The sequence below is a fragment of the Melozone crissalis genome, unplaced genomic scaffold (assembly GCF_028551555.1).
Source record: "Melozone crissalis strain CALT ecotype California unplaced genomic scaffold, PUWL_Pcris_2 ptg000002l_1, whole genome shotgun sequence".
Lineage (NCBI taxonomy): Eukaryota > Metazoa > Chordata > Aves > Passeriformes > Passerellidae > Melozone > Melozone crissalis.
The window spans coordinates 20448813-20463377 of record NW_026535780.1 but is presented as its reverse complement, the minus strand read 5'-3'; the positions used below and the strand labels follow the sequence as shown (position 1 = coordinate 20463377).

General features: G+C 39.7%; 1 protein-coding gene across 1 annotated transcript in view; it reads right to left on the bottom strand.

Moving 5' to 3' along the window:
• Positions 1-2766: 2766 nt before the first annotated feature.
• The window catches only part of ESRP1 (epithelial splicing regulatory protein 1), a 29741-nt gene continuing 17942 nt past the window's right edge, over positions 2767-14565 (bottom strand). Inside the window, exons 12-14 of the mRNA XM_054289671.1 lie at positions 13765-13963; positions 11783-11951; positions 2767-2857 (exon numbers count right to left, since the gene is read on the bottom strand). Of these exons, the coding sequence (XP_054145646.1) occupies positions 2767-2857; positions 11783-11951; positions 13765-13963 (459 nt within the window). The remainder of the gene's footprint in view (positions 2858-11782; positions 11952-13764; positions 13964-14565) is intronic.

The following is a 14565-nucleotide window of genomic DNA, read 5'->3' as shown; positions in this document are numbered from 1 at the left end:
CTTGTACTTACTTTCAGTGATACCAAGGCACTGTTGTGGATTTGGGTTCATGGTCACTAAAAAACTCCTACAGCACCACCTACCTAAAGTGTCTGTATTCCTCAGTTCTGCAATATTTATTTTGAACGTGCCAAAGAACCAATCCAAATTTAGCCTCATAAATCTCTGTTTCAGGGCTTCCTTCCCCCTTTCTTCACCACAAATGAGGATTTTAATTGCCATGGAAAGGTGCAGTGATCTACCCCTGTGCCTGAAGCCCAGTCCCAGGGCAGGCAGGGAGAGCCAGGGCTGCTAAAGGACAGCAGTTATTTAGGAGCATGCATAGCATCTGATTTCTCTAGGAAGAGTGAGGGCTGTGGTGCTGGGTTACCGGTATAGTCCAGAGAGCTCAAACTACCAGCTCTGACTCACCCTCTCTTAGAGCAGACAAGGCACTGGGTCTTAACTACAGCTCACATTACTTTTCTTGCATAGAAAACAGTCAGACACCAAGAAGGGTGGGGAGAGCATGAAGTGGCAATATGAAAGTAGGAGCACAGGAGAGAGGCTAACTGCATTTCTCATTTTCTGAGTACGAAGTGTGATCAAAGTTGAAAATGCCTACTTCTGTAAGCCTTTTAAAATTTAAATACTTCAGTGCATAGGAAAAGCCTACAAGATAAGAATCAGAGACAAAGCATTTAACATCCCACACATTTTTACAAAGTTACAGCAGCTTTTTTCTTAGATAATCCATTTTACATTCCTAATTATTTCTGCACTGTGTAAAATATGCCTGCATATAAAGTTTACAGTGACTTCTTTTGCAGAGATTAGACAAATATGTACAAAAGATTTTTTTTATTAAAATGTCAAATGCAAAAATTAGAGGTTGAAAAACACTTGAATTACAAAGAACTATTTTAAACTGTGTGCAAAATTATGTAAAAAAGACTTTTTTGCTATTTCAAAGAACAAAAGAGATCAGACTTTGTAGGTTCAGGCTGAACAATTTTTGTGTTAAGAGCAGCTTAATACTTTACCAAGCAGAAACCCTCAAGGATTTGCACAATTTCAGCACCTGTGCTCTCAGGGAAGGGCTTAGTGGTCTGTGTGTGCATGTCTGAAAATTGTGCATGAACTTTAAAACAGTAACAGATCCATTTGGTCACTTCCAGAGTTCTGGTGGTTTTTCTCTTGAGCACAACTGGCTTGAGAAGCAGAAAAGCTGGAAACAATCAAAATCTCCATCTAGGCTTGCTGTGTTTGTTCAAAACATCAGAAAGGGTAGAGGGATCTGCATGAAAGAGTTGTGCAGGTCACTGAACACCATGATAAAAGCAAATATTAATTTCTTGATTTCCTAAATTAAAGATCTTCCCAGAAGAACCAACCAAAAGCTTTCACTTTCACCTTGCGCACACACAGTTTTAACGACATTTTCTACTAAAGTTAAGAGTGCTTCAATAAGAGTATACCTGAATTCATTCACTATTTCATGACCTTTTACCTTTGGAAGTGAAGCTTTAAAATCAAGTCTAACATGGCAATGCCATTCCTATGTCTCAGAGCCTGTTTGAGCTACTTTCCTGTCTCTGGGCCAACACAGGCAACTAGCACTGCTAAGCTGTACACTGGCTGAAAACAAACACAAACCCCATGAGTTTTTCCAGCTGGATCAGGAAGCTTCCTGATCCAGTCACTGGATGGCAACACAATAAATGGATGGGAAGTGATGTAGCACAGTTTAGGCCAGGAGTCCACTAAGCAGCTAATTATGGCTCTGTCAGTGCAGGGACAGGATTTAGCTTCATCAATCCAGCCAAAGGACAGCTTGTTAGACAACAAGCTGAGATGGTCACTTAAACACATGCAAAAGTAGCACACTTGGAGCAGATGACAGTGAGGTGATGCTGCAGGTAAAGCTTTTGACCAGAAGTAGATTATACCCTGGGCTAAGATGTCTGTGTCAAAAGCAGAAGAATTAGGAAAAACAGACTGTTTTGCTGCTATTTTTCAGATGGAAAGCTGAAAAAAGGAATAGAGGAAAGAAAGGGGGGTAAAAAAAAAATCTAATAACTTTGTTAACAACATATTTTTTTCAAAGACTAGAGATTACAGAAGCATTTCTTGCAAATACATTTCTATATCTTCCTCTAAGACTATGAGCCTTGCAGTTCAACTTGCATTTTTCTGCACAAATGCTTTCTGGGTGACTTCACCCTTTGTTCCTATACAGAAGATCAAGTAATCCAAACTTGAAAGGCTGAAGCAGCCTGATCAGAAAGCTCACAAAAGCAAGAGAGTAGCTGCTATTATACAAACTACTTCATTGCTGCAATTTTACATCAGTGTGAAGCTTAGATATTGGATTCTGTAGTTACCTAAGAAAGTGGCTTATTCTAACCAACACCTCATTTTAGTGCATTGCTAGGAGAGTAACATCATCTCCACACTTTGCTCCACAGAGAAAACTGGCTCTGAGAAGCTTCCTGCAGGTTCTCAGTACTGCTACTAAAGCTTAAAGTAGCATGCATTTGAAGCCCTGGGAAATGTACAGAGCAGCAGCCCTTAAGATGACTGGAGTAGTTAAAATCCTTTAAATTATGGCTTTCATAGGGTTTTACATATTGTAGTGTGACATTCTGGACACAGCAAAGTGTAGCCACCTTCTCAGGGCAGCAAATGACAAATTATTTAGAGTATGGTGGTTATCTGAATAAAACACTATGATACCCACAAGCCCTATCTCCTGGGGTTTGTTATCCTTACCTTCACTAAGGAAGTCTAACTGCTGGGGCCTTTAAATGCAAATCCATTCTTTGGACACTGTCCTGGCCGCATCATTTGTGTGTACAAGTCCATCCTCTGCTGCATACTACAAACACAAGTTGAGATAGAAGCAATCAGAAGCGAAACTAGTGCAGAAGAGAGCCAGCAGCTGGCTGTGCAACCTTAACCTTTCTTAAAGTGCTGGGCAGACACTGAAGTTCAGGCTGCAGAATTAGACATTCATAATGCTCTCACCACCATGGCATTAAGTGCAATTCAACAACAGAAACAACACTGGGGTTATCAGCTTTCCCTAACAACAACACATTTGTACACACAGGATCTTGTTGAAGACCACTGTCCCCAGACTCTGGCAGCCCCAACTGTCTGACCTCAAGACAGTGTCCTTGGAGACTGGAGACAAACATCTCCTGCACAGCCACACATGCCCAAAGTCTCTGAAGGAAAAGTTTACATGCTCACTACTAAATAGATTTGCATAGACCATTCACCCCTAAAGTTGTGCTAATACTGAAGGATGTCACTGGCTTCTCCTATTTACTCAATAATTTGATGAAAGTAAAAAAAAAATTATGAACTCACTCCTCCAAGAGCTCATACTTGCGCAAAGCTACCTTAATTTTCCTTTATATCCTGAGCATGGCATCAAGCACCTAACCATTTCCATTGCTATTTCAATGCTGTTCCTTAGACCTGGAATAACCTCTCCAAACCACACTAGAGAGATAGCTCTCAGATGACCTCCACTTCTGTGCTCCCAGCCCAAGACTATGAAAATATCATGAAAAAATTTCTACTGGGCTCTATCAATCTTCCCTTTGTGTCCTTACATTGGTGTTTCAATCCTTAGCTAAACTAGTGTTCACGAAGACTAAGTTTGGCCCAAAGGCTACTGGCCTAAGATGCTTTGTGGAGTCCTCCTCCCTCCACATGAGTCCTACAGTGAGTCCTAGCCTATATTGCACCTCCCTAAATTGAAGCTCAGCTTCTTGAGTGCCTCTGTAGCTTCCAAGTCCAGTAGACACATTTGCCCCCAGGCATATGTCCTCACTGGTTTGCAGTCTTGACCTCACTGAGTTCCCATTATCTGCAAAGCCCTGAGTCATCTTTATGCAGCAGAGTATGGAAGGGAAGAGTTTCATCACAGCAGGTAACAAGTAAATCCAGCAGCCAAGCCATTCCTGGACATAATATATAGATGTTTATAGCCTCCCTGCAGAGAAACCTCTTCAAGGTGTTTCAGGAAGTGAATGAAACTGACTGAGATTTAACGCTGCTGCTTCTACAGGGAACAGCTGTCCATGCCTAGAAAGAAAGCTGCTTTTCCTTTTTCCACAGGAACTGTTTATGATACTTGTTTATTCTCACAACTGTGCTCTGGGCACCTTTGTGACAACATCTTCACTGCTGGTTCCACTAGATAGCAGAGATAGCCTGGTGCCAAGGACAACACTTGTAATTATTTTTGTCAATTTTGAGCCTATTATCAGAAAAGACAGCTGTTGGAAGGTAAGACTTCATGCTCTAGAGAACCATCTTCATGCAAACTTGTCACAACACCTCTCACTAATCATTTCCTGTATGCCTTTTCTGTTATACTAGTAGTAATACAAATCCCTAAAAAACAGTCAATACACGTTTGTACTACTCAGATTCTCAAACATAATACCCAAGAGTCAGCTCATGACACTAATGAAGCCAAAAATAAGTCTTCCTCAACACTGCACCATTCAGCTTTAGAACTTACAGCCATCACATGCTGTCTCCAACCTTTTTATTTAATGTAGCTATAGAGCAAGGATATGAATTCATGGCAGATATGCCCATCCACAGTTTGGATGCAAGCTCCAGGTCAGTATCTACCAAATACATCTGGGGATGGAACTCCCCACAGCTGCCAGCAAGGCAGCATTTGCCTCCAATTACTTATCTTTCATGGACTGTTGAGACACAGCATCTTTTGTGGTCAATGGCAACTGCCAGATTTTAAAGGTTAGTGCCACAAAGGGACATGCTTGTCTTGCTTTAAAGCAATATTAATGCTGCAATAATATAATTTATTCAGGAGTAATAAAGAAAAATATTTTATTATGCTCAAAAGATTCAATCTGTAGATGTTGGAAACTTTGATATTCTTTTTCAGGCCTTTCATAACCTTTCTCAAAGGCTAAGGGTGCTACATGCTCCTACTCCCTAAGAGAAGATAACATATGGACTGTTCCCAGCCCATTCTATGTTCACCTAGTCTGAGGGGTGACAACCTCCCAGAGGAACAGCAGCAAGTGACTTAGAGTGGTCATGTCTCCAGATGGAAAAGAAGTCAATAGAAGACACATGAAAACAGTGAAAAGTGCATAGGCAGGCATACAAGACAAGCATTCCAGCCTATATTCTCTGACCAAACAAGCCTCAGGAACAAATACTTGCATGTTTTACATGAGGCCAGACAGAATTTCTACAGTTGTTCTTAGTAGGTGTATATCACTATATAATGATGCAGTGCAAGAGCTTGAACTCTTTTTATATCCTTTAGTTCTTGAAATCAAATATGAACTGAAGCGTTTCCCAATGCAAACCTTTTTTCCTTATGAACTGATCCCTCTTCTTGAATCTCATCAACAGGCAGATTGGATTTTTTTCCAATCAGTATTTCTGAGATTGTTGTATTCTCCAAAGAATCTCAAAATAAAACAATTAAGTTCAGAAATCAGTTTTGGATGCAAGAACAAGTTTTCACATGTGCTAAAGGTTGATATTGGCATTCAAGCAGCATTTATATACCTCAAGGGATCCCAAATATTCATGACTAAAATATTATGCAAAAACATTGAGGTTCATGGTCTCTCCTGATTTCCTAACAAGTTTTTCCATTATACATTTGGTTAACAGATACCAATATCCAGAAGGAAGCTGTTTATATTACAAGTGGGTGTGAGTTGGGAGCAGTCAGCATACATAACCAAGCAGCTTTTCAGATCTCTGCCAAGTATCTTGCAGGTCCATCAAGAGAACCACAAACATACCCAGCACTATTTGCACATAGGAACAAATATGGGCATAGACACCATCTAGAGGTTTCAGCTCTCTCCCTGCAGATTTTCTATCCCTATTTTTCCTTTGACTTTTTTTATCTGTAGTCCTGAAAGTTTTTTGTTTGTGAAGTATATTAACTGTTGTCTGCTTTGTGACAGATACTGACAATATCCTTTCATCAAGCTACTGATTAGTAGCTTCTATTAATTTCAGGACTGTAAAGCAGGTCCTGATTGCAAGTTAGTCTTACTTCATATCCCTTACTGTAATACTCAGAGAAGCACTAGCAGTGAAAGAGAACTTGTCAGACTCATCCATTAGTGTTTCAAGATTAAGTTATTTCCCCTCTTTTCGAGGCCTAGGAAGCTCAGCAGACCCAGAGCACCTCTGCAGCACCTCAAAGTGAGATCCTCTGACTGAAGCCAGCAGGAGGAACAGGAAAAGTAAAGGACACACATTACCAAGTAGCCTTCAGAAAAACTCAAAATTTGACAGATGATCAGAGACTTCAGTGAAGAGCAGATCATTTCAGAAACTGGTAGGGATTTTCAAGCACTCCTTGGGCAGGTATGGGACATTATAATGTGCACATATACACAAGCTTACAGCATAATGTCTATAGTGTTCACTACTGGAAAGCAGCCCATGAGGAAATGCAGCTTCAGTATAAAGCTTTTTTAGAAGTGGTTCATACAAAAGTTAATAGTAAATTTTGTGGTACAATCACCAAAGTTGAAAGTTTTAACATGCTACTTTGTTCACAAAAACTTACAAGACGTGTTACTAGCAAAAGTACTTACACAGCCTGTTCCAACATTGGAATGTTTATCCACATTTAAAGAAAGAAAGGCTGCATAACTTGACAAACAGTAGAAGTAGGAACACTAAACCATCAGGTCACCTGTTAATCAAACAAACATTTAGATCCCTGTGACTATATAATCATGGAGGAATATTACAGATGGTATACTCAACAAGGCAGACTTTTTTAAAATTAAAACCCAAAAAACTTTCAGGTCCAAGGAGTCTTATTCCAAAATCAATCCAGCTCTATCCTTGGAAATATCCTCCTTCAAAAAAAACCTCCTTCCACCTATCCCTGGAAACAAAGCTCCTTCAATGCAGATACCTTCCCCACATTTAATCAGACAACCTGCTGCCCCCCTCTGCCTACTGAAATCAACTTCCCAGCTGGATAAGGCCATGGTAGCATGACAGCAATAAGCAGGGGGAATGGATCCAGAAGCTCTGCCACAGAAGACTGCAACAGTCTGCCCTGGGTAGTGCTGGGACTTCCAACACACCCCTGTTAAGGCTGCCTCTGAGTAAAGTGAAGCACCCAGCAATGTACCTTGGTGCCATGAATAACCTGAGATCATTGCAAGTGTTTCAAAAAGCCACCTGCGTGGATGACACACATGCCTTCAGGCACAACAGACAGATCTTCTCTCCCACCATTGAACTGTGTTGTAAAATAGACAAAAGGAAAAACTGTACTCATACTGATCTTTGCAGCAAGCTTGCACAATGCTGCTGTAACAATTAATCCCTCATAAAAATCCAGTTGTTTTACTAGTTAGCACAGGAACAGTCAGAAGATGACAGTAAGAGGTGGTACCTGAAAATCAAGTCATTGACAATATTAAGGAAACAAAAGGAAGAAGTCCCCACCAGTCTCCATGGCAGCATTTTGTGTGGTGGGCTGAGTAAAAACTTGGACACTGCTACCAGCAACAACATTTTAACAGATGTACCAGCCTTGAAGAAAGGTGGGGTTTGTTTGGTATGGTTTAATTTAAATAATTTTGCTGTTCTGATATCCAGATAGCTGTTGATCAGAGCATTACTGTTCTGCTGCTTTCACCCACCATGGCAGTTTTACTAATTAAAACCTACAAATGAAGGGATAATGACAGCCTATGGAGGCATGCAACAATTAGTCTTCCCATCTAATGCACTCCTCCTCCAATGACATATGGTAGTAGTTAAAGGCATCCCTGCTGTTCTAATCCTAGGCAAGCTACATTTATTTTGAAAGTGAGTAATTAAGTGTCCCCTCCAAACAATCAATCATTCTGGTGACAAATTTGTGACATTAACTAAAGAGTTAAGGTTATTTTGACAAATTCATGATGGAGACGAGCTCAACAGAACAAGGACAGGTAATGAAGAGTCCCAAATTCAGACACTTAATTTAAAACATTTGAACTCCATTTATGGGACAGCAACTAAAAGCCACGAATAAGCTTTTGTATCCAGTGAGTCCATCACCGCAGATGTGATTTCATGCAATCAAAGCTGACATACTTAGCATAAAAATAATAATAAAAACAAAATCACAAGAGTTTAAGAGATGTGGCCCAGAGTGTTGATGTGATGCTGTGAGTACAACTAAAAGAGGTTTTGTTTCTGGCTGCTGCTGTTCTCCATCTGTGACAGAGCTCCCAGGCTAAATACACATATGGTTGTTTCCTAACCCAGTTCTGTCAAGTGATGCTGGTTAGCCAGACACAGAGATATGTAAACAAAGCTGCTGGCAGCAGCTCTGAACAGTATCGCCCACTTGTTACTAGGTTTGCCAGTTTTGAATTCCCTGCAACTTAACTGTGCTTCAATAAGAATCTGAGCAATAACCAAGGTTAGAAAAGACTCACTTGTTTCCCATGATGATCATTATGGAGAATCTGATTCATCACAGAGAACAAGTAAGACTTTTTTCTAACCTTGATTATCGCTCAGATTGCTCATTTTACTTTTACACATACATGTGCACGTATGCATACATAAATATCAGTGCTATATGTATGTTGCATATGTATATACTTCTACAAGGTTATAATGTATATACTCCTACCAGGTATAATGAGAAAACCCAAACCTTATCCAGAGCAGGAAGGGACATAAGCAGACATGAGAACACTAAGACATTACCCTGTATTTCCCTGTGCAGCAAGTGTCAGAATCATACCTTTATCACATAAAAAGGCCTTTTAACTCAAACCACTCCACTGGAGAGAACTGTACACACTGGTCCAACAGAGAGATAACCCCAGCTTAGCCACTATTAGACAAACACTGGAACAGACCCACACTCTTGAGCAGTACCTGTATCTCTCAAGACAAATCCCACAAAGGTGTGAACAAACAAATTTACCTACCCACCCTGGTTCAACAGCACAAGAATTTACCATAGGGGTCAGAACACAAGAACGCTCTTCCACTTATTTGGAGTTCAAGGACTTTTTGAGCCAGGTGTGGTTTCTGTGTATTCACTAACTCACAATGAATTTCCTGCCATGGAATTTATCCAGTTTGTTTGAACCTACACCAGGTTTCAGTTTCCATATCATGTTTTGGCTATGAATCGTACAATTAAGAATCTCCTCTTTCCACTATGCTATTTAAAATAATTCCTTAAAAAGGAAAAAACATAAATGCATTACTACATGTATGGATTTTGACAGATACTTTTGAGGCTTTGAAGGCACTGCTTAAAAGTGATAAAAATGGCATCAGAACTTAATAAATACAATAAGATTCAACTTTGTTTTAAAACTGTTTACCCTGTAGCAATAGCTTTCAAGTTTGTATACAGTAAAAGTTCCTATAAGATGTGTCAGCAGTTGCCAAGTAATGCAGTTATTTCCAATGTACCTATAGCACCTAGTACACCTAGTGTTAGATAAAGGAAAACTCCCCCTTCCCATGAATCCTATTGTTCTTTCTTAAAAACTTGAGACTAGGCAGCGAGCAAGACCACTGATTTGCTGTCAGAACATGTTGCCAGATATAATTACAAGCTGAACAGTGATATCAAAGACTGACAGATCCTGAATAACTTGCTCTTCCTCCTTTTCATTAGGAGCTCACTAAAGCTATTTTAATAGCTTAGAAGGCATCCGTTTCTTTACACCACTGGTTCCATCACTAAAGCTGTAAGAGCATTAAGACAAGTCTGAGAGTTTCAGGATATCTGATAGGTACTGAAAACCAAACAAATATCTCGTACCTTTGCACCATTTAAGTTGATTTCTGTGCAGAAAATGGAGTTGGACCACTATAAAGCAACTTGACCTTGTAAAACACAAGTTGTAGAAGCTTTTGGCAGCAGCTCAAAGAAGTTTCCTTATTTCAATAAATATTCACCAGTTAGATTTATGAACCATTGTCTGATCATTACCTACCAGCTCTATATTACTTTTCCTGGATGTGCTTTTAAATGGAACACTTAGTACAGAGGATACCCCATTCTTTCCTGCTGCACATACTTAATTTTTGACTTAAACTTCAGAACCAGAAAGCTACATTTAGGAGAGTTCTGATTGCTACTTCAAATGGACTCAATTATTTTTTGCACTCTGAACAAAGCACAGGAACTTGCCTGAAAGGAGTAAGTATTAAAGAAGAACAAAAAACAAAAAAAGAGAAACAAACAAAAAAAACCCCAAAACAAAGCTAAACCCAAAAAAAACCAAGTCAAAAACATCCTCTTCAAAGAATCACTACATCTATTGGAGTATATACAAATTGTCTGTAGATCAAACATTCTGGATAGAAAAGCAATAACTAAACACTGAATCTCACAACAAAGAAGCCAACTTGAGTCCAGAAATTTTTCCTTATTTTCTTTAAAAGGGCAGTATTTGTAATTGGCAGTGAACTTGTGTAATAATGGTTTCCTAAAAACAGTGAACAACTGCCAGTTAGACAAGAATATAAAAAGGATATTTTGGGGCTTGGGATTGATGGGTCTGTGACCGACATCCATGCCCACAGCCTAAGCAGCCAGTGATGAGACTCATGTGGGAACTCCCTCAGTGAGAAATCACTAGGGCCTGACATTTAGCCTGCAGTGGCCAGTCTATTCTCATCTTAAGAAGTGAGTCAGTAACCACAGACTATTACTGCTACTGTGTTTTCATGAAATATAGAACTGTTATTGAGAACCTTGTTTTATATTGCCAGTGCAAGTTTGGAATTTTATTTTTCTTAATCTTACATCAACAAGGCTGAGTTTGGTAATATCATAACCATACGACAGATATTGAAGGCATTATAGAAACTAACTCATGAGTGAAAGAAACATTTTAATAAAAAACCACAACAGTCATTTCACAGACATATAGGTAAAGTAGTAAGAAAACCTTTATCTTACAGGTATTGAAGTGCTCATATTGCTTAACAGCTTCCTAACTAGCTATTTGGTCCCTGCTGCAGAGATAAAAAACTTGAGTTGTTTAGCAGATTTCCTAACAGAGAAATGGTTTATGGCTTAAAGGGAACATGGCTCCTTCCAAGGCCTCATGACTGCAGAGGGCAACAGGTATCCAGAGAGTTTGTTCTGTAGCAGGTAGCTAACACATCCAAAAGAATCAAAAGCCCTTTGTGAGAGGTGTTGATGTTGGAAGGACAGGAAGAGCACATGCCTCTATATGCCTTACCTGTGCATTCAATACAACATGTAGTCATAGAAGTAAACAGTTTTCATCATAAAGGTCAAAAGTTATTTTGTTACAAACACAAAGAGGCAGTATTTCAGAAGTTGCTAAGGCAGACCCCAGTCCACCCATTCTAAAGAGGGGCCAAGGGCTTCTTTATGGACATGGCAAAGAGTACTGCACATGTCAATTCCCACTGAGGGCATAACAAAATAAACAGGTAAGTTTGAGAGGAATGTTAGGTGAAACAAACACAAAAAATATACCACTTAAATGTGTGTACTAGGTTAAAACAAACAAATACACTAACCAGCCCCCCGTCCCCCAAACATTGCTACCTGCAATACCCTAAAACTTGGAAAATCCCTAGTTATCCTGAAATTGTTTCCCTGAACAAGATACCAACAAGCTGTTTGTGGTATCACAAGTCCTTAGTAGAGCAGACAATGTTCTTTTGTGAGTTTTGTGCATTTGCTGGGGACATTTAAAAAAAAAAAAAGAGACTTCTGTGCTGCTGCTTGGGTTTTCCTCTGCTTTACCTGGGGTAATAAGCTGTGTAGTTCATGAAGAGCTGAGCCCCAGCAGGGTAGTAGGCTGTGGAGGGCTGGAGTGTTCGTGGGTTCAGAAGCATGGATGGCTGATACAGAGCAGCTTCTGTTGGCACAACTGCAGCAGGAGCCGGAAAGGAGTAGGCAGGGGGTGAAAGGCCTACAGGGAGCAAATGGAAAATAGATTAGGACTTCTGAAATTCCAGAGCTAATACATACACACACAACTCCACAGGACATCAGGAACCTTCTCATCCTTGTTCACCACAGAAAAGAAACGTGAGCCACCAATGCAAGTGTGACTACAGGGTGTTACACTTAGCATCCAGCCTATGGAAAAGTCAAAAATCACAAAAAAATCACCTCTTGCTCTGGGAAACAGGGTCCCTTTCTGATACATAGGTCAGTTTTGCTTTTCTAGGCTCATATTTTAATGAAGTCTGCATTCAAGACCTACAAGACTTCTGCACAGTAAGAAGTAAGTGTCTGTGACAAAGATCTGTTTAACATTCAACAAAACAGAGAAGACTTTCATCCTGGTACTGTTTATGCCTTAATTAAATCAACAGCAGAGTGAGAAAAGCCATGGCTTTGCAGCTTGAAGTGTTAGCACTAAATGAAAAAAAAAACCCAACCAAAAACCAAAAGTGTACTTTGTGCTGTTTCAGCAAGAGGTTAGGCCCTAAATGAATTCTCACTGATGAGAGTTCACCCTCCTCCTTTGCTTAATGCTTCTCCTCCCTATTTCCATAGAACTGAACATAAAGCTTTATCTAAAGTAAGCCTTTAATTTTACTATTCAGAGTTACAGCCAGCATCTCACTGTATTGTAAAATGTGGAATGACAGGGCCAAAAGGCTCTATCTGAGGAATACATCACAGGCATTTGTAATTGGAAATGGGAACGCTGACCAGTGCGTTTCCAAAAGTTTGTGACTCTGCCCAAGAACCTGTCCCAGAAGCTGTCAGGTTCCAACCCATCTGGAACAGCCTTCACATACAGGGCTATCTACTGCTGACCCCTACTCAAGATACTTTTGTTGAAAGAAAAAAAACCCTCTCCCAAGGATTAGCTGAAGGTCTACTTACACTCAAAAAAAACCACCCCAAAGGAAGTTGGCAGCTGCATTGGCAGCTCTGACTAGCATGTAGAGGACTTTTCAGAAAAGATCTACAACCAAAAAAATACACTTACATAGACACCGAGAAAGCTACTACTTGACTACCTTGCCATTTATGACTTTGGAAACAAAGTATTATTTTTTCCCATAGGCTCAGATTTATGTGGCACAGATGCCTTAGCAAGTTAGCCCTTAAGCTCCTCAAATATTTCCCCCAAAAGTTTGCATAGAAGTCAGTGTTCACCCTAGTAGGTCTGAGAGTCAAAATTTAAAAGGAAATACAGATTCTGCAATTCTCTGAGGCAGAAGCCACGTGTATATCACTCCCACAAAGCCAACCTCCATTTCATATGAACAGCAAAAAGCAAAGGAAGAGTTCAGTCAGTTGCAGCTCAAAAAGCAGAACATATGATTAAGTCTCAAAGGGGAGCATTACCTATGGTTTCTCAAATTAAGTTTTGGAACTGAAAAGGGAAGGTCTCTTACTTGACATGCTCACCATGACAAAAAAAAAAAAAGTACAGATCAGTTAAAATACAAAACGATTCTTTAAGGTCTAGGTAGGGCTTAGAAATTACTTTTCAGAATCATCACTCACACCAACCAATAAAGTTTCAAGGAGGGGAGGAAAAATTTGCCACTGGAAAAGCAATAGTTCTTCAGTCATAATAATTTATAACCAAAGGGAAAAACAATAATTGCAAGCTGGTGATGATTTAAGACAAAAGACCTTATTTTAACACACCCATCTCATGATGCTACCCAAGAACCAGGACAAGAGTCAGCAAAGCAGCTCCAGTACCTACCCACACACAGTGTAGAGCAGAGTGGCAAGACCCAAGCAAAACTTACATGGTAACTTACATGGTGGCGGGGACAAGCCATTTCGATTTAAAGTGCCCCCCATTAATACAAAGTTCATCTCTTCAGCAGAACATTGAAAGACTTCAACATATCTGTCCTTCATAGTCTTCTTATGACACTTCTGTGCAGCCAGGAAGGCTCGATCTGCAGATTTCATCTGAATGAAAGCATCTCCCGATGGACGTCCCTACAAACAAGGCAGACAAAAAAGAAATGTTTCTGTAGGTTCCATGAAGGAGCAGAATTGCAATAATTTGTGCTGTTATAAGTCTCTTCACTCATAAATATATTCATCTCCAAAGTCAAGTACAGCCAGTCATCGTGAGCACTCACCAGCATGATTAAGCTCTCCTCTCTAAAGTTTTTCCCCACTTGTGATAACTTGATTGTATTTATTCACCTGTTTTGATTAAGCTACATTGTAACTTGTTACATCTATATCTAAAAAAAAAGACACCTATGGGAGAGACTGTAATTCAGTAGTACTTTGGTGCTATGAGACCTGCTCTTGCAAATTTACTATGAATGCAGAATTGGAAGATCTAGTCCCCATTTATTACCTGTGATTTTTAATATTCATTATAAAAGTGCTCATTGCTAAACAATGTGTTTTAAATTTTATTTTCTGAAGATCAGCATGGGATGGGATGCTTTAGTAGAGTACTAACTAGCCCAACATTTAGTATGAGCTTGCAGAGAGGAAAAAAACCATCTCTGTATGTGTAAATGAGTGGGATACACCACTGGGAGGAGTTATTTTAGCCACATGCAGCTGCTGATTTGAAGCAG